Source organism: Sarcophilus harrisii, chromosome 2 (assembly GCF_902635505.1).
Source record: "Sarcophilus harrisii chromosome 2, mSarHar1.11, whole genome shotgun sequence".
Taxonomy (NCBI): Eukaryota; Metazoa; Chordata; class Mammalia; order Dasyuromorphia; family Dasyuridae; genus Sarcophilus; species Sarcophilus harrisii.
This window is the reverse complement of record NC_045427.1, coordinates 194,970,259-194,994,268: the sequence shown is the minus strand read 5'-3', so window position 1 is coordinate 194,994,268 and position 24,010 is coordinate 194,970,259. Positions and strand designations below refer to the sequence as shown.

At 36.5% G+C, this 24,010-nt stretch overlaps 1 protein-coding gene across 7 annotated transcripts in view; it reads right to left on the bottom strand.

The window, feature by feature from the left end:
* The window catches only part of ASAP2 (ArfGAP with SH3 domain, ankyrin repeat and PH domain 2), a 259,957-nt gene that overhangs the window by 7,854 nt on the left and 228,093 nt on the right, over positions 1 to 24,010 (bottom strand). For 2 of the 7 annotated variants that reach the window (XM_031951206.1, XM_023494642.2), the window contains 4 exons: positions 22,691 to 22,852; positions 20,437 to 20,614; positions 11,407 to 11,456; positions 10,836 to 10,924 (listed from right to left, as the gene is read on the bottom strand). In XM_031951206.1, coding sequence (XP_031807066.1) covers positions 10,836 to 10,924; positions 11,407 to 11,456; positions 20,437 to 20,614; positions 22,691 to 22,852 — 479 coding nt within the window. The remainder of the gene's footprint in view (positions 1 to 10,835; positions 10,925 to 11,406; positions 11,457 to 20,436; positions 20,615 to 22,690; positions 22,853 to 24,010) is intronic. The other 5 variants (XM_031951202.1, XM_012539885.3, XM_031951205.1 and 2 more) reach the window with 3 other exon arrangements.

Sequence of the window (24,010 nt, the reverse complement as noted above, 5' to 3'; positions counted from 1 at the left end):
ACTCCTCATTTTTTTCTTTTTTCCAAAAAAAAAAAAAAAAAACACTTTTTTTTTTTTTTACCATTCATTTTAAAATTTTGAGTTCCAAATTCTCTGTAGTCCTTTCTAGTCCCTTCCTTCTCCCCAACCCTAGTCACTGGGAAGGCAAGCAACATGATACTCACTATATATATATATATATATATATATATATATATATATATATATATATATATATATATATATATATATATATATATATATATATATATATTAAAGCATATTTCCATAGTGCAAAAAAAAAAAAAAAAGTAAAGGCAAAAAATATGCTATAATCTGCATTCAGAGTTCATCAGTTCTCTTTCTGGAGGAGGATAGCATTTTTCTTCATCAGTCCTTTGGAATTATTGTGGAACACTGTGTTGATCAGAGTAGCTAAGTCTTTCACAATTGATTTATTACAATATTGCTGTTACGGTGTAAAATATTCTTCTGGTTCTGGTCACTTTGCTTTGCATCAGTTCATACAGATCTTTCCAGGTTTTTCTGAAACTATCCCCTTCATAATTTTTTATAGCACAATAGTATTCCATCACAATTATATACCACAACTTGTTCAGTCCCCAATTTTGGGCATCTCCTCAATTTCCAATTTTTTGCTAATATTTGTCATTTCAGGATAGCAATAGGCAATATTAACTTTCATAGGCTTTACTTCACAGATTTTGGATGTGAAAGGAAATCTCAGACATCACCTCATCAGCGGCTGAGAAAAATTAAGACTTGCCTAACGCTAGCAGGGGGGGTGGTATCTAGCTATTATTCTCTTCTTATAATAATAGGGTCACAGTCATTCAGTAGTCAAACTCTTTCACCCACATGAGAAGAATGAGAAAGATATCCTACTACTTTAGCATCACTTCCAGTATTAAGCATTTTCACATACAGATCCTTTCTTTTGCGAGAACAAAAATCTGAAGGTTTAAGTAAATGCTCCTTTTCTTCCTACTACTCTCTCCTTTGTAATATATTTGTGTACTTGTATACTCTTCTTCTCTACTTCTAACCACCTTCCCTTTCACCTCTCATAAAATATAAGCTCCTTAAGGTCAAAAAGTTAAATTTTTTTTTTTTTCATATTTACATTCATAGTTTCTATTAGGAGCTTTGTACATAGAAGGTGCCAAATAAATATATGTTCATTGATCGCAGCTAAGTAGCATAGAGAATAAAGAAGCTTTAAGCTCAAATCCTGTTTCAATTATCCTTTCTCTAAAGTAATAATAATAATACTTATGTCTGAAGGCTGAATGAGAATGATTAGTATCAACTATATTATTTGATATTATAATGAGAGGATTCCAATACAAAGCCACCTGATCTAAGTGGTCCTTCATGTTGTTGGTCATTTCCATCAGACCCCGTTTGGGGTTTTCTTGCTGGAGATCCTGGAGGAATTTGCCATTTCCTTTTCAAATTCTTTTAGATATGAGGAACCGAGGCAAAGAGGGTTAAGTCACAAAGCTGGTTATGTGTCTGAGGCCAGAGAAGGACTAATATAAAGAAGTTTTCTTGATTTTAAGTGTGGTGCTCTACTCACTGCACACCTAGCTGCCCTAAAGTGGTTCAAATGCCCCTAAAACATAAAAGACAGACAAAGTTTGTACTTTTCCATTGTTCTCGCCTATGGGATCCAAGAATCAAGCATGTAATACTGCTTCTGACTGGACAAAATTCTTTCCCAGCTGCAGTGATTTCTTAGTCATTCTCTTCCTCCTGCTTTTGACAGTTACCTTAAGATCTCCCAGTGTCTGGTCCCAATAAATTCCCCCTACCCAAAACCTCACCTAAGACTGGTACTGAGAAGTGAACTCATAAACTTTTCTATCACATTTGGGTCTGACCGGGAATGTCCCCTGCTAAACTTGGCATCTGTTACCTGTTCTCACCCACATCCATTGTGAAGGCATGACATTTTGCTACCTAAACCTCATCTTGGAACATGTTCTTTCCCTGGATATCCCCTCATGCTAGGTTAGTTCTTTGCATCTGTGGGGGAAAACCTCTGTCTATATTGCCATAGAATGTGTTTTGTTTATACACACATATGTGTATGGTTTTTTGCCTACTTGCTGCTTCTTTCTTTATTTTTTTTTGTTGCCTGCCTCCTGCACTACATAATAAAAATTTATTGCCATCAGTTTTCCAAGTACTAATTTCCTATAAATTCGCAAACCCAGGATTTTGCTTTAACCTAAGCCAAGAGACCAAAAGAGCAACTGGCAACCAAAGTATGGGATTTCTGGAAAATGGGAAATGGAACTACTGATTTGGGCTCGAGCATATGGGACAGAATTAAAAAACTGGTTAACAAACAGTATCTTGAAAGCCTCTGTTGGATATAACACCAGGAGTGCTGTACCTAAGGGAATACTTCCCTTCTGAATAATGTGCTGTTTTGTTCTGGGTTAGAAAGTGGCTTGCATTATGCCCAAGTTGAAGAATAAAAAAGGAAGGACCAACAGTTCAAATGAAAATAAGAATTTATGCCACTTTTGTTATTGTTTCCCTTATAAAAAAAGACCTAGCTCAGGTTTCTGACTCCTTGTTTCATGGCATAAGCCTGCCAGGTATCCTCTTAAGAAATAAGGTAAAGAATCTCTTGTGCTATTTTCTCCCAAGATGCCTGCACAAATTGCCTTGCTATTAAAGGCTTGTATATCCCCTAAAGATCTTTGCTGGACTCTCTCAGAAGCCACCTTCTACCAAGATAAGCGAGGCCAAAAGGGGACGTTCCAACCCTTTTCAAGATTCCTCTGACCTTGAGGAGATAGTCGGCCTGGGACTGAGCTGGGGGATGGTACTGTTCCCTCCCAGGGTCCACCTCAAGCCCTCCTGGTAACACTTAGAGCCATCACCAAGGCAGGTACTTATAGTCCTTCTGAACATCAGAGCAAGTTAGGTCACTAATTTGTCCTACTCTCAAGGCTCTGATCAGAAAATTACTGCAGAAGCCTGAGAAGTTATCCCAGTGGTTACACAGCCTCTCTGAACTGTGCCCAGTCTCGATGCTCCTAAAAAATCCCTGGGATCTGCACAGATTTCAGCAAAACTAATGCAAAGGGGCCAGTGCTGATGGACAATCCTGGCCTGGAGATGTGCTCATCCCTCTTCTCCTGGGAGATCCCCAAGGATGAATGTTCCCTGCTGTGGGCATTAGCAATGAGGTAGTGATAGTGCCATGATGTAGGGTCCAAGTAGAGAAAAGACAGGAAGGATCCAAACCTCCCACCCTAGCTAAAAGCACCCACTTTCTGCTCCCTCCCTACAAGAAACCTGACAAGAAGCATAAAACTTCCTGATTGTGGCTGCAGCTGACATCATGCAAGATATCTCTACTGCTTAGACATGGTGGAAACACAAAAGGAGCAGGACTCTCGGGTATATTCCAACTAGGATGTATTCAGGGGAAGATTCAAGCTGTTAAGGACCCCAGGAGGGAAAGGTCAGTAAAACCAGGGAAAGACAGCCAGAATGTCAGCCTTCAATATGAAGGGCATAAGGATACCCGCTCTCTCCAATTCCAGCATATCTGAGAGCTAGGTACTTGTAGCTAAATAATTTTGGGGAAATTTTGAGTGAAAGGAGAGACCTGCTATTAACTGTCAAGATAATAAGCAGGAAAGGGATAGAAAAGGACCCTGAGCAAGCCAGCAAAAAAGGAAGCCAAAAACATGGAAGCATCTCCCCAAACTCCAGCTAGGGCAAAGCCAAGGGGTCCTAGAATGAAAAATGGCCACAGAAACATTGTGGTCTCTAGGAGATAACTATCCTTTCATGGCCTTTCCTATTCACAGGTCACTTACTAATAGAAAAGAACACAAGCTAGTCTTATTCTCAAGCATCCTGACATTCAAGGAATATCCAGACCAGTGAAAGGACTTGGCCACCCTATTGTGGGTAAATTCACCATAGTGAATTTAGAAGTGGGCCCCCCAGACACAAGCTGTCACCATACCTCATGACCACCTCCCCTTTCCCACTCCATTGGCACAGATATCATGAACCATCAGTTTCCAATCCTGGGACAAACCCAAGGCTCTTACACCAACAGCTGGGTGCACTCACTAAAAATTATTGCAATTTCCCTTCTCCAAGGAAGTTGCTAAGTCCTCAATTCAGACTTAGGCAAGGAACAGAGGGATTTTGTCTGGTAATTAAGGATTTATTGCACAAAGGTGGTGTTGTTGCCACCAATTATCTGGCTGGTCCAGAAGGCAGAGAAGAATGAATAGAATCTCACAGAAGATGAGGCGTCTTAACCAGATTATTTCCTCCCAATAAGGCTCCTTTGCCTAACAGAATTTGTCGAAAGTATAAAGAATGCTTGTTAGGAATGGTCTGGTATGAGTGATCTAACATGCTTTCTTCTTTTCCTATTTCCCCTGAAAGCCAGTCTCCACTTGCTTTTGCAGGTTCACAATTCAACCTTGCTGTGGGCTATTTGAATAGTCCTGCCTTTACCAATGGACTGAGGCACTAGGACTTGAAGGACCTCAGGGTGAGATCTTTACAGATGTCTATGGATGATATTATTATGAGTGATGCTATGGCAGAGACTGTCAAAATAGCTGTGAATAACATCAGAGACTGGGCTATATAGTCACCTGCACAATGTGTTAAGGTTTTAGATTACATCTGGATCCCTGGAGATAGAGACATTCCAGTCCTAGACTGGAGCAAGCTGCTTGCTTTGAAGGCACCAAAATGACTTCAAAAGTGCCCAGTACCTCACTAGCATGTCTGCCCAGCTATATCCTAATTATGTTATTATTAGGAAGTTTGGCAAGTTTGAACAGAGCTCTGTTCCAAGAGGCAGCCATAAGCAGCAGCCCAAAGATCAGTTACCACAGTAATGTCCTCAGGAAAAACTTTATTACTTCCTTGCCTCTTGGAGTCTATGGACACACAGGAGGAGAAAGATTCCATGAAAAAAATTACTCAAGGAAATCTTCCTCTTCCCTTGGTCCTTGTGCACCCTCTTTGCTTGATGAGAAGTTCCTTGAGATTACCTTATCTACAACAGCCCTTTTTAGCCTATTTTTGAGATGGAAGTGCCTCAAGTTAACCCTGAGTGGGTGCTAAAAGTGGTAGCAACCACTTTTCATTCTGCTTGAACCTTGGCTGAGGTAAGATCCAAGAGGACAGAGCTGAAAGCAGTTCCACTGACCTGAAATATGCTACTTACAAGGGATAAAAAAGGTCTGGCTCTACCCCGACTCTTGGGTTTCAACTTTTGGGTGTCTCGTGAAAAATACTGTGATTCCCTTCAGCCCCCCCAACTGTCATCCACATTGACAAAGGCACTCTCTTCATTGTTAAGAAGGTCCAAAAAGGACATCTGCTAGCTGTTTCATTTCCTGAACTGTCCTCAAGCTGTTGAACTGTTTGAAGAACATAACAGACTTTTCAAAGGAAAGAATTATGTTTAAATACTTGAGAAGCTCCTGGAGCCCTCCGTAGGCTAAACTGGTTCCTGCTGTGCTTTGTCACCTCAATGCCCTCTCTCCCCACACCAAAAAACTACCCTATTATCTAGTCTTTGCCTCCTCTCGAGAGGCAAAGCAGAGAGTAAGACATAGAAACTGGGCATTTCTGTTTCTCTTTTTTGGAAATCAGGGATCAATGGGTAAGGGAGGAAGAAGTCATGTGGATGACATAAAGGTGAAATTGTGGCTTGGGACTGTAACAACAAAGGGGGAAAAAGATCAACTGAGTAAAGGGCTTAGATCAACTGAGTAAAGGGCTTAGGGCTGAACAAAATTGTCACTCCCATATTATTATTTTAGCCCATCAAAGAAACTTTGACATTAACTTCTCCCTCAGTAGGTATAAGCATTTAAATTGAAACCAAAACACAAAATCCTTTGGAATTTTTTACCTGGAGAGCTCAGACTCATCTTGGCTAATTCCCTCAAAGCCTGACATGGATGAGGAGTGTGTATCTCTGAAACAATCCTATACCTTCTCAAATAGTTGTCCCCTTCCCTCTCTCTACTTGGAGGTCCTTTTCCTCCTGATTCTCCTGTTATTGGCTGTTGTCTGCATTCTGTAGTTTATATCACTGTGTACAGAACCACTGTCCATGGTGCCTCAGTAAATGAGGAACTGGAAAGGACTGGCATCTGAACTTTTAAAATGGCACTAGTATTTAGAACACCTTTAGAACATTCAAGTGATATATATTTTCTGCCTTCTTTTTGATGAGTGAGGAGGGAAAGGAAAATATGATTGGGTCTTGTAGTATAACTCATCAGAACAGGCCCCTGTAAAGTCCAGCAATGGCTGAATGAGAATTCCTATCTCTGAATTTCTGCTTTTTCTCAAGCCTACGGAATCTTAGAATAGCTTGACTCATATCCCCTTAGCAGCATTCTCATGTTCTATAATCTTCCTAGAGGATTATTTTATCAAGAACTAAATTTTTATGGGGCTGTCAGCTTCAAAATCAGGACTCTTCTGGCTTAAATGTATGTAGTTCCTGCCCTTATGTTCAACCCTGATTCTACCTCCTACTACAGTAGTCATAAGACAGTGGAATAATACATGAATTCACCATTCCCACCAAGTTAGATAACAAAGGGACTAACAGCTCCCTCTGCCTTGCCTCCTGTCATCAGTGACCAGTCCTTGGAGATGGTCACCTGCCTAAGCCAAATGCTTCCAAAAGGTCCTCCTAGCACTCTGAAAAAATTTCCACTTAGCTGAGTATGATGGAACTGTTATCCACCAGCCTAACAGTGACTTCAATTTAGCCACTGGCTGGCAACAACTAGTAGTGACTTTGCTGAAAGTTTAGACTATTCTTGCCTCTTCTAATTTTCCTATTACTTCAAAGGCTGTACAAAATTACCACCCTCCCACCCCCGCCAACTTCAGTAAGAATCTTTGTGGGAAACCATTCAGAAGAATCCCCTTATACCATCCATGAGGTTCCAGACTCCCCTTATCCCCACCTACAGTGGAAGACTTAGCTTTAAAAGGGGGTAATTTTGTCCTTAGTTCCCGATCTTTCTTCACTTCCAAGACTAGAATGGCTAATCCTCAGGCCTCCAGCTATGAATGACTTTCACCTGGAGACTTATAGTTAGGGCTCAATCCTATTTTTGACCCTTTCCTCCTTTTCTTCTGGCAACTTAGTTCTGATCTGTCTGAGGGAAATGATAGTAAGGGGGAATTAGACTCTCATCCTAGTGATCCTGAAGGAGAGGACAATGGAAGGCCCAATCAGAATCCTCTAAAAGATCTCATCTCCAGTCCTCTCCCAAGTTAAGCTTCTATTTTCTTGGATTCTGTCTTTAAGGTGGGACCACTGGGCTCTTGGTTGGATACAGATTCTTACTACATTTTTGTGGGTAACTGCCATCAAGCTTCTTTGGCAACTTTCCATATCTAAATGGGAGACATACATTCTTGTTAATATATGTCTTGTTAGTCAAGTATTGTTAGTTGAGTGGTCACTGGGATCAAGGGGCAGATTGTGATAATTGTAAACTTTACATTAGTTGATATTATTAGTATGTGGTCCTTGTTAAATCACATATGATAAAGTCTTTGTTTGCATCAGCTCCTCCAGTACCAATTTCTTGTAAATTCCAGAACTTAGGATTTTGCTTTCATGAAAGCCCTGAGGCTAAGTAATACAGAGGTAATGTTTTGAGAACCTTAAAGCACAGTATCAATGCTAGGTAACTGTTATTATCTATAAAATAAAGGTCCACTTATTTTAAGCACCTGCTTTATGTAAGAGGGAGACTAGCCAATGAAGGTCCAGTTCTTAAAGCAGGTGCAATATTAACTATACCAAGCCATGTGGGGGACTAAGGGGACTAAGTAAGCCACCTTCCAGAAATATGTGACAGAAAAGCAGCCCTTGCTTCCCCAATTCAAAGCAAATACAAGTATTCTGACTTTCCATTTAATGTACTTCATGGTGATGAAAAGACTTTTAATTATCTTCTTAGTCAGAAATGAGCTTATGTACAAAAGGCTGAAATTAACAGAATTCTATTCCATCATATTTCTTTCCTAAGCGTTTTCACAAACCAATCACAAACACATTTGTACATTCAAAGACTCTATGGTTTTTTCCCCAAAGCATTCACTGCAGTAAATTCTGGGAATCCAAGCATTCTCAAACAGGAGGTAAAATTAGATTTAACACTCATGTCCTTTTCAGATCTAAATAACATAATTTTAGGATATTTAAAAATCATTTGGATAGAGCTACACAAGCTTACCACCACAACAGATTTCTTTCCTGGCTAAAAGACCAACCAGGATTTGGGGAGAAAACCAGTGAGAGTCCAGAAAGAATGAACCTTTTCCTCCTACTAACTTATGTGTAATAACAGCATGACTATTCTTCTGGTTAGCCAAGCTCAAAACTTCAGAGTCACTTTGGACCTTCTCACCTTCTCTAACACCAACATCTAAGCATCTAAGTAAGTCCTGTCTATTCTACTTCTCTCATTTCCTTCATCTTTCATAGGGTGGGGTAACTTGTGTTTTTATAACACTTAAAGGTGTAATTTTAAAACTGTTGTTTGTATCCGTGAGGTATGATTATTAATATTCTCATTATTCATATGAGAAAACTGAACTTCAAAGAGATTGTAGTACCTCAAGTGATCACGTAAATGCTGTGTCGGAGCTGTGATCTGACCTCAGATTTTTCTCACATAAAGATGTAGCCTCCCCCCCCCCCCCCCCCCCCCCCCCCTTTTCCTTACAGAGTTAAAATGGATCTTAGAATTTAGCTAGTTCAGTGGTGTCAAATTCAAATAGAAAAAAAAGGGTTTCTAGGTACATAAGGATCCTTATAGGCTATATATCTACTTAGTTTTAAAATGTAATACTGGGGCAGCCACATAGCTTGCTGAATAGGGCATTATCCCCAGAGTCCAGAAGACCTGAAATTCAAATTTGACTTTAGACACTTAACTAATTTTGACATAATTCTGATACTCTCAACAAACAAAAATAAAGAGAAAATACAATTGGTTATATGGGATAGCTTTCTGTTTCCTTTTTCTTTTTTTAACTAATTAATTAATTATTTTTAAATAACCTTTTATTGACAGAACCTATGCTAGGGTAATTTTTGACAACATTACCCCTTGCACTCACTTCTGTTCCGACTTTTCCCCTCCCTATCTCCAACCCCTTCCCCAGATGGCAAGCAGTCCTATACATGTTAAATAAGTCACAGTATATCCTAGATACAATATATGTGTGCAGAACCAAACAGTTCTCTTGTTGAACAGGGAGAATTGGATTCAGAGGATATAAATAACCCGGGAAGAAAAACAAAAATGCAAACAGTTTACATTCAATATGGGACAACTTTCTAAGAAAGGATGAAGGAGAATATAGAGGAAAACTATGTTGACATAAAATGTAATATTATTGATGTTTTATTTATTTTGTTAAATATTTCCTAATTCTTTTTTAATTTGGTTTAGCCTGTCCTTAGGAGGCCACATGCAGCCTGCGGGTCTCACATTAGACAGCTCTCATCAAGTCCAATGTCCTCCTTTCATTATAAGATAATGAAGTCTAGATAAGTAACACCAACAGTAAGAAGCAGAATGATGACTATGGAATTATAGGAGGCTGTATGCTTCAGTGGATAAGAGCATGGGCTCTGGAGTCAGAAGACCTGGGTTCAAATACTACTTCTAATGCTTAATATCTCTATGATCTTAAATCAAATCACTCAACATTCTTAAGACTCAGTTTCCTCATCTGTAAAACAAGGGAATTAAATTCAATGGCTTCTGAGTTCCCTTTTAGCTCCAAAACAATGATCCCATAATCTGAACTCAGGTTCTTTAATGTCTAGTCTAGTATTTTTTCTGTCATATTATGCTCTGCTCTTTTCTCCTTATCCACAAAAAGGATACAGGCTAGAGAGTTAACTTGGCTTAAATTTTTTTTAACAATTAAAAAAAAAATATTCAGTTCCTTATTTTTTTCCTCCTTCTCCACCCAGTGAGAAGGCAAGAAATATGACACCCTTTATATATATGAAGTCATACAAAATATATTTCTACATTAGCCATGTTGCAAGAAAAAAAAAAGTAAAAAAATATGCTTCATTCTACACTAAGAATTCATTGGTTCTCTCTCTGGAAGTGTTTAGAATTTTCCTTATGTGTTCTTTGAAATTATTGTGGATCACTGTATTGATCAGCATATTTAAGTCTTTCACAGTTGATTATCATTACTATATTGCTGATAATGTAATACAGTATTTTAGTTCTGCTCTTTTTGCATTAGCTGAAAAAAGTCTTCCCATTACTTCAAAGAATTTTAATTGTAATACCCACTCCTGGAGAATACCTGATAGGATTTTTTTTCAACTTCCTAACTCTGGAAAACTCCTGTCTATTTTCTTTGCCTCTTACTGGTAAAATGAAAACCACTCTAGCTGGTATTCTGAGATCCCTTCCAGCTGCAGACCTTATAATCTATCTTTACTCCTCTCCCTGACTTTTACATGACCTTGACTTCTATTTCTCTGAGAAGTCTATAGTAATCTACTTCCTTCATCCATCTTTTTAACCTCTGGACCCACCTTTTTATTTTTAATGTCAGTCTGAGACCATGAGATGGCCATCCTTTTAGCTAAGACTAATTTTTATATTTGTACATTCTTGATCTCATAACCAGCAATTTCCTGAATGATTATATTCCACCAAGGGTTTCTATGCCCTCTTTCCTGAATTTTCAACATCTCCCTGTTTACTGGAGCCATTCCCTTTGGTACCTTGTACACAAACTTTAGTACTTACTATCTGTGATTTCCTTGGCATGGGTGCTGGTGGTTGCAAACCCGAGGATGTGTTGGATGTAATACTGGATACATCAGATGTCTCTCCAGCTGTGGAAAAGCCCAAAAAAGAATCTTAAAACATGCTATCTCATCTGTTTTAACCCCAATTAACCCAAACAGGGTCACTTTCTGCATTTGAAAAGGACAATAGCTTAGAGAGAATGTTTCTGATTTTATTCATATGTTCTATTGCATTTCCAAATAATCTTATTCTGACTTTTCCTACCTGTAAGTTTCCAATCTTCATAATACATAGATTTAATAATTTTATGGGCTTGAATTCTAGACACACCTCAGTTAATTTATAATTCTGAAACTCATTCCTGGGCTTTGCTCTTTCCCCTCTTGGCTAGTTCATAGACATCAAGAGATGGGAGTCAGGGGGTAACCATTATTATAACTTATACTCTGTTATAGTGGCATGCTAGTGATCCCCAGCACATGGCCTAACATTCTGGAAATTGAATTTAGCCTCTTTTTGCCCTAAAAAATATCCCCAACCTGAAACAGTTATTGAATGAAGTAATTACCAGGTCCTTTAGCTTGGGTTTTGTTGATCAAAGGGGATGACCTGTCAACGCTGTTAAGAGCAAAAAGAAAAAAAAAAAAGACATTATTAATTTGTAAACTTTAATAGCCAAGTACTTTAGTTAAGTAGGTAGAGATGTCACAATTATTATTTCAGTTTTCTCAAGCCCAAAGGGGAGTTGAGACTTGGATTGTGATTCCAACTTTTCCCACTTCACGTGAGATCTTAGGCAAGTCACTTAACCATGAGACAGGCCCCAGGTTCATTGTCTAGAAAATGAAGGTGTTGGGATTTAGAGTCTACCAGCATTACTAGTTTACTAGGTCTACTAGCATTTCTGATTAGCAATCTGTTTGACCTTGAGTATATCCTTTTTTCCTCTTTAGGGTATAAAATGGGTGGTTGGATTATATAGTCTCTAAGGAACTTTCTAGCTTAAAGGCTATAATTCTCTGATCATAAAAACCTTTGGTTTTATAACTGTAGTTGCTAAGGCCCACTGTTGTTAGCTCTGGGGCTATTACACATTTATGAAATCAGAAACCAACACAACAAAAGCTTGGAAGCTGCTGTTTGTCTACTCTCTCTTCTCTCAGCTTCACTTTCCTCTTTGATAAAATGAAAGAATGGGTGGGATGATCCCCCTAGTCCTGTTCAATTGTGATAGTCTATAAATCTAAATGGATCTTCCCCTTTATGAAAGGGGGATAATAATAACATCATTTCTGTCCTACCTCACAGCATCTTAGAGGATTAACAAAACACATATAGGAGAGCAAGAAAAAAAGACCATAGCTTATTCTTCTAGGTGTCTTTTATAGTGCTTAGCAGGAGAGGGATTAAATGTTTAGGAAGAGAAAGGAGACAGAGCTTACTAATAGTAAACATTGGCTGTCTGACCTTCAAATACAAAGAATCCTGACGCCATTGTGTCCCTCTCCAAGAAAATCCAAATGTATACAAATTGTATCATTATGGTATGGTTCTTTAAGGAACTTTTTTTTAAGCGAACTTCAAAATGCGATTCAATGTATATACAATTTTTCAGATCACATTTATTGTATAAAGCAAATAATACTGACAAGCATTTTTATGTTAAGTTTATTTGTGGCTTGTTTCCTTTCAGAGGCAGATAATGAAAATCTGTGATCTGGATTTTGTATGTTAATATAATACTTTAATTTTCCTAAATATAAATATATACACGTAAATAAAAACTTAACTCATCTAGAATAAGAGTTGAAAAGTTGGAAGCAAAAAAGAGACTTAAAGAGTTTTTTCTCAGAGTGGAGGCAGCTAGGTGATACAGTGGATCAAACATTATATCTGGAATCAGGAAGATCTGAGTTCAAATGCAGCCTAAAACAATTATTAGCTGTGTGACTCAGACAAGTCACTGTTTAATCCTGATTGTTTCAATTCCTTATTTGTAAAATGATAATATAGCACCTATCTCCAAGGGTTGTTTGTTATGAGATCAAATGAGATAACTACAAAATGCCTAGCACACTGTATAGTAAATGCTATAGTTAGATAATAATAATCATAATATTGTTTTATCTAGAATTCTAATAAATGTGGGTATTTATTTATTTTCTCAATTCAGAGAGAAAGAGAGAGAGAGAGAGAAAGAGAGAGAGAATGTTAGGAAGATGGGTGTTGCTGCTGAGGGCTTCTATGATATGGAGGATGCTAGATTCAAGCACGATGATTTCAGTAAGAAGATACACATAACAACTTGAAAAAACCCAAAAAGCTAAAGGAAAAATTCTGAGTTATAAAGGGTACTTCTCTGGAAAGGAAGAAAGGAAAAAACAAAAGATGTCAACAAAATCTATTTTCTAAAAAATTGAGAGGATTATGTAGCATAAGGGCAAAAAGCATTATTCCTATCAAAAATCCTGAGATCATGCTTGTATTATAGCACAACACAATAATGACTCAAAATCATCAAGTAAAAGTAAAATAAAGTTCCATATAGTTTGTCAAAGATTTCGGGGAAGCAGGTATATTTGAAAAGGTTTCTGTCCAATGCCTCACATAGGAGGCATGTGATATTTGATGATTTTCATCAAAAGTGATAAAAATAACATTTTGCTGCTTAAAGGGGTTGTATGGTAAATGCAATAACATGAAACAGGTTATTCCCTGATGATGATGGGTAGTGAGGTGGTATAACCCCTTCCCCCAAAAGGAAGGGCTGTTATCAGGAACAAATGAGACAATGTCTGTAAAAGCCTATGTAACTGTTAGCAACAAACAAATGTGAGCAGCCATATAAGGACTGATTGGAAGAATCAGAAAGCAGGAGGACTCATGATTCATATCTTTGAGGAAATAAAGTGTCACATAGAGGAAGGATTGTACTTTTCCTGCTTAGACAGAGCAGGATTAGGGGCAGTGAGTGGACCTTACTGTGAGAAAGATTACTGTGAGAAAAATAATGGTCCAATGGGAGGAAAACCTTCCTAAGAATGAGAATAGTTAAAGGGTTGTTCTGGCAGGGAGTGACTTCCTCAGCAACAAAGGTGTTCAAAATAAGGCCAAATAATCACTTGTAGATAGGTAGGGGGGATTCCTGTTCAGTTAGCCAGCCAAATGGCATTTATTAAATGTCTATTGTGTGACACTATGCCAAGTGCTGGGGAAACAAAGAAAGACAAAAATAGTTTTTGTTCTCAAGGGAATCACAAAATGTGAGCAAAAACGGGACAGGAGAGAGAACATGCAAATAATGTACAAAAAAGCTCTGGTTAGATTACATAACTTTTGAGGTCCCTTTACAATTCTGACATTCTGTAATTTTATTAATATATTTCACTCAGGTCATATATGTCCTCAAAAATCTTTAGTAGCTCTCCATTAATTACTGAATAAAGTTCAAATGCTATCATTTAAGACCCTCTAAAATCTTGCATCAATCTACATTTTTAGCTCTCGTTTTATACTATTCCCTCTTCCCATATATTCTACATACCTATTAGTGATACCCTCTGTTAAGCCAAATAATATGCTCAAACGTCATACCCCAATTGCTTTATCCATTTTGTTCCTTATGCTTAAATACTAATTTTTTAAGGTTCAACTTAAATGAAGTGATCATTTTTCATTTCCTTTTTCAATATATTTTTATTATATTTTCCATTTCTGCCATCACCAGAGTATCTCATGTATCCTTCCATTATCTACTTTTGAGCCATCCCATATGGCTCAAATACTATTTCCAGAAAGGGAAAAAAAAATCACCATAACTGACTGATATATTGAGAAAGTCTGAAAATAGTACAATGTGTTAATAGCTATGAATCTTCCATCTTCACTATGGGATGGATTTGGAGGTATCATATATCTCTTCATTTGAAACTTAGTTGACTTTTATAATTTTGTTATATTTATATTGACTTTTTGGTGTGTCATCCTTTCCATTTACTTTGTTGTAATTAATGTATATTATTTCCTTGACTTGGATCACTTTACTCTGCATCAGTTCAAATAGATCTATCTTCCCTGTATATATTATGCATATTATTTCTTGCAGCAAAATAATATTCCATCCATGATTTGATTAGTCATTTCCCAATTGGTGAGCATTAATTTTATTATCATTTCTTAGCTATCATAAAAAGTGCTGCTATAAATACTTTGGAATATATAGGGACTTTTCCCCCCCTTATGGGTAGCTTCCTTGGAGTATAAGCCCAGTAATGGAGTGTTTGGTTCAAAGGGCATAGATATTTTAGTCATTTTTCTGCATACTTCCAAATTACTTTTCAAAATGATTGTACCATTATACAGTCCCATTATCTATCTATCTGTCTGTCTGTCTGTCTACTACATCAGTATGCCTATCCTTCTATAATCCTTTCATAGAGGTAATATTCTTGCCATATTTTGTCATTTTTGCCAATTTTCAGGGTATGAGAAGAAGAATCAGGGTGGTTTTGTTTTTCATTTTTCCTATTACTCGTGACTTGGAGCGTTTTTAAAAATAAGGTTATGGATACTTTTCAGTTCTTTTGAGAAGTGTTTATTCATATGATTTGACCATTCATCTATTAGGAAATAATTATTGGAAAGTGTGTGTGAATTTAAATATATATGTAAAGGAGAGCAGACAGAGACAGACAGTATATAGCTTGAATACCAAATCTATTTCTTTAGTGTTCTCAATTTAGTTAGATTATAGCTATAAATATTATCTTCTGATTATTATTTTATTTCTTCTGGATTTGCTGTGATTTTACCCTGCTCATCTGCCACTTTATTGATTTAATTTTTTAAAAAATTCAGATTATGTTAAGGTTTATCAATTTTATTAATCTTCTTAAAGAAATAAGTTTTTAGTTTATGTCATTTCTGTGAAGTTTCTTCTTTCCAATATAGTTCCCCTTTTACTTATCCTTTTCAGTGCATATTTTAAAAATATTTTTTAATTAAAAAATGCATATTTAATTCATTAATTTTTTTTTTCTTAATGTGTGACTGAATGGCTATGATTTTCCCCCAGAGCACTGACTGCCTTAGCTGGATCCCAGAAATGTTACTATGCTGTTTTATCATGATCATTTTTTAAATAAGTCATTAATTATTTCTCTGATTTGTTCTTTCTTCCTCTCATTATTTAAGACTTTCTTATCAATTCTCCATTTGGGTCTACAACTTTTAGATAACTTTTGTTTGTGGTCCCTGAACCAATCTTTACTTTTATTGTATTATGGTATAAACAAGGATTTATTATCTTTGCCTTTTTATTTTTTTACTGCCCTAGTATGTTAAATTTTTTTGTAAAAGCTCCATGTAGTTCAGAGAAATATGTATTTCCTTAGACTGTCTCATTTAGAAGACATAAGTCTTTTAACTGTAGTTTCTATAGAAATTTGTTTTGTTTATCTTTCCGTTAGACTTGTCTACCACAGAGGGATGTCTTCCTTTATGAATTTGGATAGTGAGCCATTTGAAGTATTTAAGTTAATGATTAATATTGGTTTGTTGCCTATAGCTCCTTTAGGCATAATATAGTCTCCTTGCTTATTCTTTTTATTTATTTGAATCTTTTTGCTTTGTTTGATAACATGATGTGAAATCTTGTTTTCTTGGATTCACTTGATGCACACGTTTTTTATGTTTTTATTTTTAAAATTTGTTTCTCAAAAACATCAAATTGTGGAGTTTTAATTTCTTATCCAATCTCTTTTTTGTTTGTTTGTTTATTGAATGTTTAATCCATTAACTTTTTTTTTTTTTTTTTTTTTTTTTAAGGAAATTGTGGTTAAATGACTTTCCAGGGTCACACAACTAGTGTCAGAATGTTTGAAGACACATTAAAACTCGGGTCTTCCTGATTTCAGTTAGTGCTCACTCCAGTGCACCATCTAGCTACCCAAATCCATTCACTTTTAAAGTTAAAGGGTTAAGTTTACATTTTCCTTCATCTGTCTCTAATTTTTTTTTTTAATTTCAAGTTATCATCTTTTCCCATCTTCTATTTTAAATACAATATCAAGTTCCTTCAGTTATTTTACTTTAATCTTTTAAGGTGGGTCTGTTATAATTGACTTTTCCCCCCTAACTTGTAATAGGAAAAATGAAAAACAAAACCACTCTGATTCTTCTTCTCATACCCTGAAAATTGGCAAAAATGACAAAATATGGCAAGAATATTACCTCTATGAAAGGATTATAGAAGGATAGGCATACTGATGTAGTAGACAGACAGACAGATAGATAGATAATGGGACTGTATAATGGTACAATCATTTTGAAAAGTAATTTGGAAGTATGCAGAAAAATGACTAAAATATCTATGCCCTTTGAACCAAACACTCCATTACTGGGCTTATACTCCAAGGAAGCTACCCATAAGGGGGGGAAAAGTCCCTATATATTCCAAAGTATTTATAGCAGCACTTTTTATGATAGCTAAGAAATGATAATAAAATTAATGCTCACCAATTGGGAAATGACTAATCAAATCATGGATGGAATATTATTATGGAAATTATGGAATCTAACCTTTGATCCCTTCTTCTCATTTATTACTTTTTCCTTTGAACGTTTTATTAGGTTTTCTTTCCTCTCCCTCTTTTATCTGATTATATATTTCTTCCATCTCTTTTTTTCTTTTCCATCAAGTATATTCCCTCTTCAGCACATCCAATTCATTAGATTTTAAAATTTCATAATTTTGTCCCTTTTCCAAAAATAATTTATCTTTTCCTTCTGTTACTCTAAACTCTCATTCTGATTTGTAACACCCTATAATTGTCTGGAGTCTGTCTTTTCTCTGAAATCAAAGTTTCCAGATTCTAAGCTTTCCTCTTTAGGTGCTTTCTGCTCTTCCTGCTAGGTTAGCCTAACGTAAGCTTTTCCAATGTGTCTCCCGGAATAATGAAAATTGCCCCAAGGGTTCCAACATCTCCTTTCTAGGACAAGTAGGCTTTTCAAGTACCAAATTCCCTAGGGCTCATCTAGGATTAGGTTCCCATCTGCCTCCACAGAGCATCTCTTTACCCATAACACTATTCAGTGGAATCCTTTCCGGTCTTCCAAGGCATCTCCCCATCTTCCCCCCCTCCTCACCCATTTCCTGTAGGTTCATTTCTTTCTGGGACCAGAGAGGTCAGCTTTCCTCATTGTCAGTCCCCATCAGACCCTGGTACATCTCTCTATTTCCTGTTCATCTTTTTATTTTTATGTACCCTCCCCACTCTCTGCCCTACAAAAAGCACTGCCTCACCTGTAAGCAGAATATCACAAGATTCTATCTATAATCACCCTTGTCCACTTTACTGTTTCTTCTACTAGATTTCCATCTTGACTCCTTTCTTTTTGTGTACATTCAGAAAGAAGTCTCTTACTGGTTTTTCTGTTGTTACTATTGTTCTTGCTATCGTTGCCTATTTATTGAGTGCTGTATTTCTGTTGTCAGAAATGTTTGAGAAATAAACTGCAGTTTTTTTTTAAATATTTCAAACTCTTCTTTATTATTTATATCTTTTTTTTTTTCTGTATGGTTAGGCTTATATTTGCAGTATAGATCAACCTTGGTTACATATGAGATCCAAAGCTCTTTTAACACACTATTCCATTCTTTCTTTTTTTTAGTAGATACAGAATAGTCGTTTTATTTGAATATCCTTTCCTTTGTATTTGATGGTCTTTCTCCTGATGGTATGCAGAACATACTGTTTCTGAACTGAAATGTTAAATTTAACCACTATGCATCTTGAAGGTTTTAGCTATGGGTTTTTTTTCTAGAGGCCATCTGGGGAATTCTAGTTTATTATGTCTTCAAAAATGCTATGATTTAGTTGGTGTGGGTACCCTGCCTCATTCCTTCCTTCTCAGCAAATTTTAAGAGGCTCTTTAGTTATAGTAATAATCCTATTACCTATTGGCCAATATTCTGGTGATCAGCCTCTTCAAACTAAGCTAGGCTACTCCTAAGACAATGGATTATGCACAGTCTACTGCAAAGTCCATACAATTTTCTAGATTATCAGGGTCTTCACTCTTTTGACAAAGGTTTCCTGAACTCAATGTTAAAAAGAGGCAGAATGTAAGAAGTGGTAGTGGGAAAGACCATTGACTAGGAATTAGGAGACTTGTTCAAAACTGTCTAGTTGTGTAATTTAACCAAATAACTCAACTTTCTGGAGCTTTAGTTTTCACATGTATAAAATGGAGATGATAATAGCACATGAACTATCTACTTGTCGGAGCTACTGAGAAGAAAAGTACATTGTTTACTTTAAATAATTATGTAAGAATTAAAAAGAGCTTTATATCATAGTCAAATATTGAGGAAGATCACTGGAAAAGAATAAAAATGATAATAATAAAATTTCCAGAGCATGAGTAATTGTTCCAATAACAAGTCCTTTATGATATGAGGGTATGAGTCATCAAAATATGAATGTGATATACATGACAAAAAAACAACCCATAAAAATAGGCAATTTTTCTATTCTGGAGAGTCAAGAAATAATGCAAAATTTGTATTAATGACCGTGTAATATCTAGTAACACAAGGGAACATGGAAGAACAACTAACAGCCATCACCAGTACATACCACCAGCACCATCAGTCAATCCTCCTATGGATGACTTGGACAATCTCATTTTCGATTGTCTACAGCATCAAGTTCAAATCTCCTTAACCTTAAGTAGCTTGGTTTTCAAAGCCCTTTTCATCATAACTTTAATCTATTTTTCCAGATATTTTTCCTCTTATCTGGCAAAGCCTCTGAGAACCACTGGAGAAGTCAGTCAGTTTATTAAACACTTACTATATGCAAGGCACACTATTAAGTGCTGGGAATACAAAGAAAAGCAAATATATTTCAGTAGAGGCATTGGCAAGGTAAGGCTTAAAATACAGAAGTTATATCACTGCAATAGGGTGTAACTGGCATTCATAGAATGCAAATAAAGATCCAGGGTTCTAGTTTCAGTAACTACGCTTCATAATTATGTAAACTCAGGAAAACAATTCAGATCATCATTTTTCTGATCTGTAAAATGGGCATAATTATGCCTGACCTACTTCCTTCACTGGGTTGCTTTAAAGATCAAATGAGATATGAATGTTCTTTTCAAACTATAAAGTACTATAATGAATGGAAGCATACTTCGGAGACTATTTAATCCAACTATTATTAATATAAACTTAATTTTAAAAATATATATAACTTTTTTTTTTTTTAAACCAAAACCACAATATCAAGTTTTAGAGCTGGTAAGGACCTGAGAGGTGATTAAATCCAAACCCCTTCATTTTACAGATGAGAAAACTGAGGAAAGAACTGTTAAGTGGTCTGACCAAGACTATGTAGATAATAAATGGCTGAAGTTATCTTAACCATCACAACCCATCAATAGAATTTCCTCTATTCATCTGAACATATCTATTTCAAAGGAGGTTCATTAATAAATCAAGGTAATATCAACATTTTGAAGTATCCTTGTGAAAATGAAACCAATTATTAAGAAACCTTAACTGGGACTTGAGAGAGAACCATTAATTCATTACCCAGGAGCTGGCTTTTTCTGCATGATTCGACTAGGTGGCTGTGGAGGCAGAGGTGGTGGGGTGGACTTGGCCTGCAGGGCTGTTGCATGGGGTGGCTTAGACTGCTGCTGGTTCAAGGCCTCAATCACACTGGCTGTTTTTGCCACAGGAGGTGGTGGTGTTGCAGTCAGGGGATCTACTGGGCAAAAATGAGACAGAAAAAGAATACAAGAAGTCAGAAATTAGTCTCTGAAGCACTGTACTTCTCACCTCCACTGTGTCCTGGAAAGGGAGGAACCTCTTTTTTCTTCTGCCCTAACATATTTCCTAAGGAGGAAAAGCATGTACTGTTTTATTGTTATTTTTAGAGGGGAAAAAATACACATTAAAAGGTAAGGAACAAGGGGATAGAAAGAATTTTAATCCAATAAGGAGAACACAATTCAAAAACTTACACTAAGCAAGTTTCCATCAGTCAGTGGCAAAGGTTTTTGGTTTTTTTTTCCCCAGAGAGAATAAGCCACTTTTAAGTCAATAGAATATTAGTCCTTTTCAATCTAAGGACCAGTGGAAATAGCACTAAGGAGAAGGGAGGAGACCTGGATATCCTGGCTCTGCTCTTCACTAAATGGGAACTTTGGGCAAATGAGTCCAACTTTCTGTCTTACTTTATTCATTTTTTGAATAAGGAAGATGCAACCCGCCCAATTTTCTTCAGACAAGTATTACACTAATGAAATGAATTAACAGATACTTTTAGAAAAAAATAAATGTTATTTAAATGTAAAAGATTCTTATCTTTATTTCCTTTTCAAAAGACACTTAGGTAAGTAGGAGGAACAATTAAATTTTAAATAGGGATATTAATATTCACATTTCCTGCATCACAGTTCGAAAGCACATAAAGTGCTTTGTAAAACTTAAATGTCTATATAAATGTCAGTTATTATTATTTTAAGTCCTAGGGTTTCTCTCTCATATGATTCTAAGAGAGGATGAGAAAATTTCAGTTTACCAGGGGGACAAGGCAGGATACATAAGGTAAGGAAATAGCCTCTGACAAGTAATTTTATAGAGTAAAAATGAAAAGTCAAAAGGCTTGATCTACCAGTGGAAGTGCTCTAGATGAGGCCTCTATCATGGTCAGGCCACTGAGAAAGGGATGAACTTCATTCTAAGGTGTAGGTTTTCCTTTAATTCTAATTAATTAAGTATACATATGGCCCAAAGTCCTCTAAGCCAGAGGAACATAAAAATAACATTCATTAAATGAATTTAAAAAGTATTGGGGACATTCCTTTCTCCTATATCTGTGAAGTAATTACAGAGTGTACACATTTTGTGGGCACACTTTGCTAAGTGGGCTATTCCAGACCTTGATTTGAAAACAACTCCAGTCTGTATTCAGAATGTCAGAGAAAACACCATTCTATCATCCCTATTTCAACAGTTAGTAGGTATGTGGCAAATTCCAATGATATGGTGGCTATTAGGATAAGGAGAGGATGGTGATGGAAAGAGATATTAACACACCATACATTATCATCCAGGTAAACCCACTCAAATCAACTGCACCAGAGGGCTGCAGTATTTTCTGAATATAACAGTATTACAAAAGATTACTGAAACCATTAATTGGCCAAAGGAAGACTGAGGATGATTTTTAGAGGGAGGAAATACTTTAAAATATAGAGGAAGAAATTAAAAAGGAAGATGATTTGCATAATAATTACCAGAGAAGTACTGGGGCTGGAGAAAATTATATCATTGGAGTGGGGGGCAGAGGGGAAGAGGAAAAGAAAGGTTGCCTTAAGAAACTGACTTTTCATATTCTTAGTCATTGGAATTGGTTAGCAACCTTTCCACCCAGATCTCATAGTGTACTTTGTTCTTTCTGCACTTTAAAAAATTTATGGTGTCTATCTTTGTGTCTTATTCCCTATTTGATTCTAAGCTCCATGAGAAACAACAAGGATCTTTCTCATCAAAACTTTATATCTCCCCTTGTAGTTCCCTCAGTGTATCATACAGTGCTCTGCACACAGTAGGTGACTACTCAATGTTTATTGAATAAACGAATGAATGAATGGCATGATTCTGGGCACATTATACATCAAAGGACTGATTAAACCCACCTCTCCCCTTGTAATCATGTACCATGCTTTTTTGTTGGATAAGTGTAATTTCCCTGGTTTTCCTCCTTCAAGGAGGTCTGTCCCCTGCCATATGGAGTTACTGAGCAGAATGGCAACAGAAGGAAGAATGAAAAACGTACTCGTAGATGTCACTCGAAGAGGGGGCAGCGGTGGATGGATAGCTGGCGGATCTGACGAAGATCGCTGCCTGCTTACACTGTCCACACTTAAAGAATTTGTCTTCCATGAGGTGTTAGCTGAGGAGGTTGTCTGAACACCAGTGCCCAGGATGGGAGGCTGAACTAAACCCACACACGGACACACACAGAAACAAAACAAAAAATACCATATTATTGATCCTCCCTTTCAAAATGCCATCAACACCTGTGAAGGCTGTAGAAGACCTTGTGCCCTTGTCAAGTGGTAAGAAATCATCATTCTTTAGGAACAAAAGTTCAAGGGAACAAGTAAAAAATCTGACTCTTGTTTTTTATTTTATTTTATTTTATTTTTTTTTTTACCACAGGGACAGACAGCTATGAAATGAAAAATATTTCAGGGAAAATGCAGAGCAAATTTTTTGGTTCTGACTTTTAAATACTCACAAATATATCTCTCAAATGGATGCACTACGCAGGGATGGAAAAGCACCCCCCCAAACTTTATTTTTTGAGGGGTCAATGAAATAGCATTCTCCTTCCCAAATGAGCTATTACCAACAGTCTTTCTCATACCGGGAGTTTGTATTATTTCTGAACAAAGAATGAATTCCTCAGATGGAAGTGGGAGGGGAATACACAGGGTAGAGACCAAATATTCATTCAATTCATTCTTCAAATGACATTTATAATCAAGTACCTAAGTGTGCACAGCATGGAGCTAGGTATTTTTAGCACTGTGCCCTAAGCACATGGCCTCAGAGGACACAAATAATTGGGGGAAAAAAAACAGCTAGAGATCTAGAAACTAAAAAAGATAACTATGAGAGTGCACTTTAGGATTTCATACTAGAAATAAGCTTCACCTCCTGCTGGGTAATGAGGAGGAAGCTTTAGAAGGTTCCTTGAGTTGCTTTATATGAAACCTACTGCCATATAAGGTCAACTCCTTTTCTCCTTTTAACATCCTGTTTACTGGTAAAAACAACTTCAGGTAAAATGTATGCATTCTCCAGGGATAGATTCCAGGAGAGGTCATGGACTTAATAATAGATGAACAACATGGGAATGGGTGGTGAGTATGAAATGTCAATTTGCACAAAAAATTAAGTATACATTATTTATTATTATAAGTTAATTAATTTTAATAACAGAAAGAGTAGTGATAGGAGAAAATGTGGGGGAATCCATAAAACACGGATGTTTAGGAACTGGCAAAGCCAAAAAGGTCATTAATTGTGAAAAGTAGTTGGAAGAACTGTAGTTAAATATGACCTCAGACTCTTTTTAATTCATTTGATG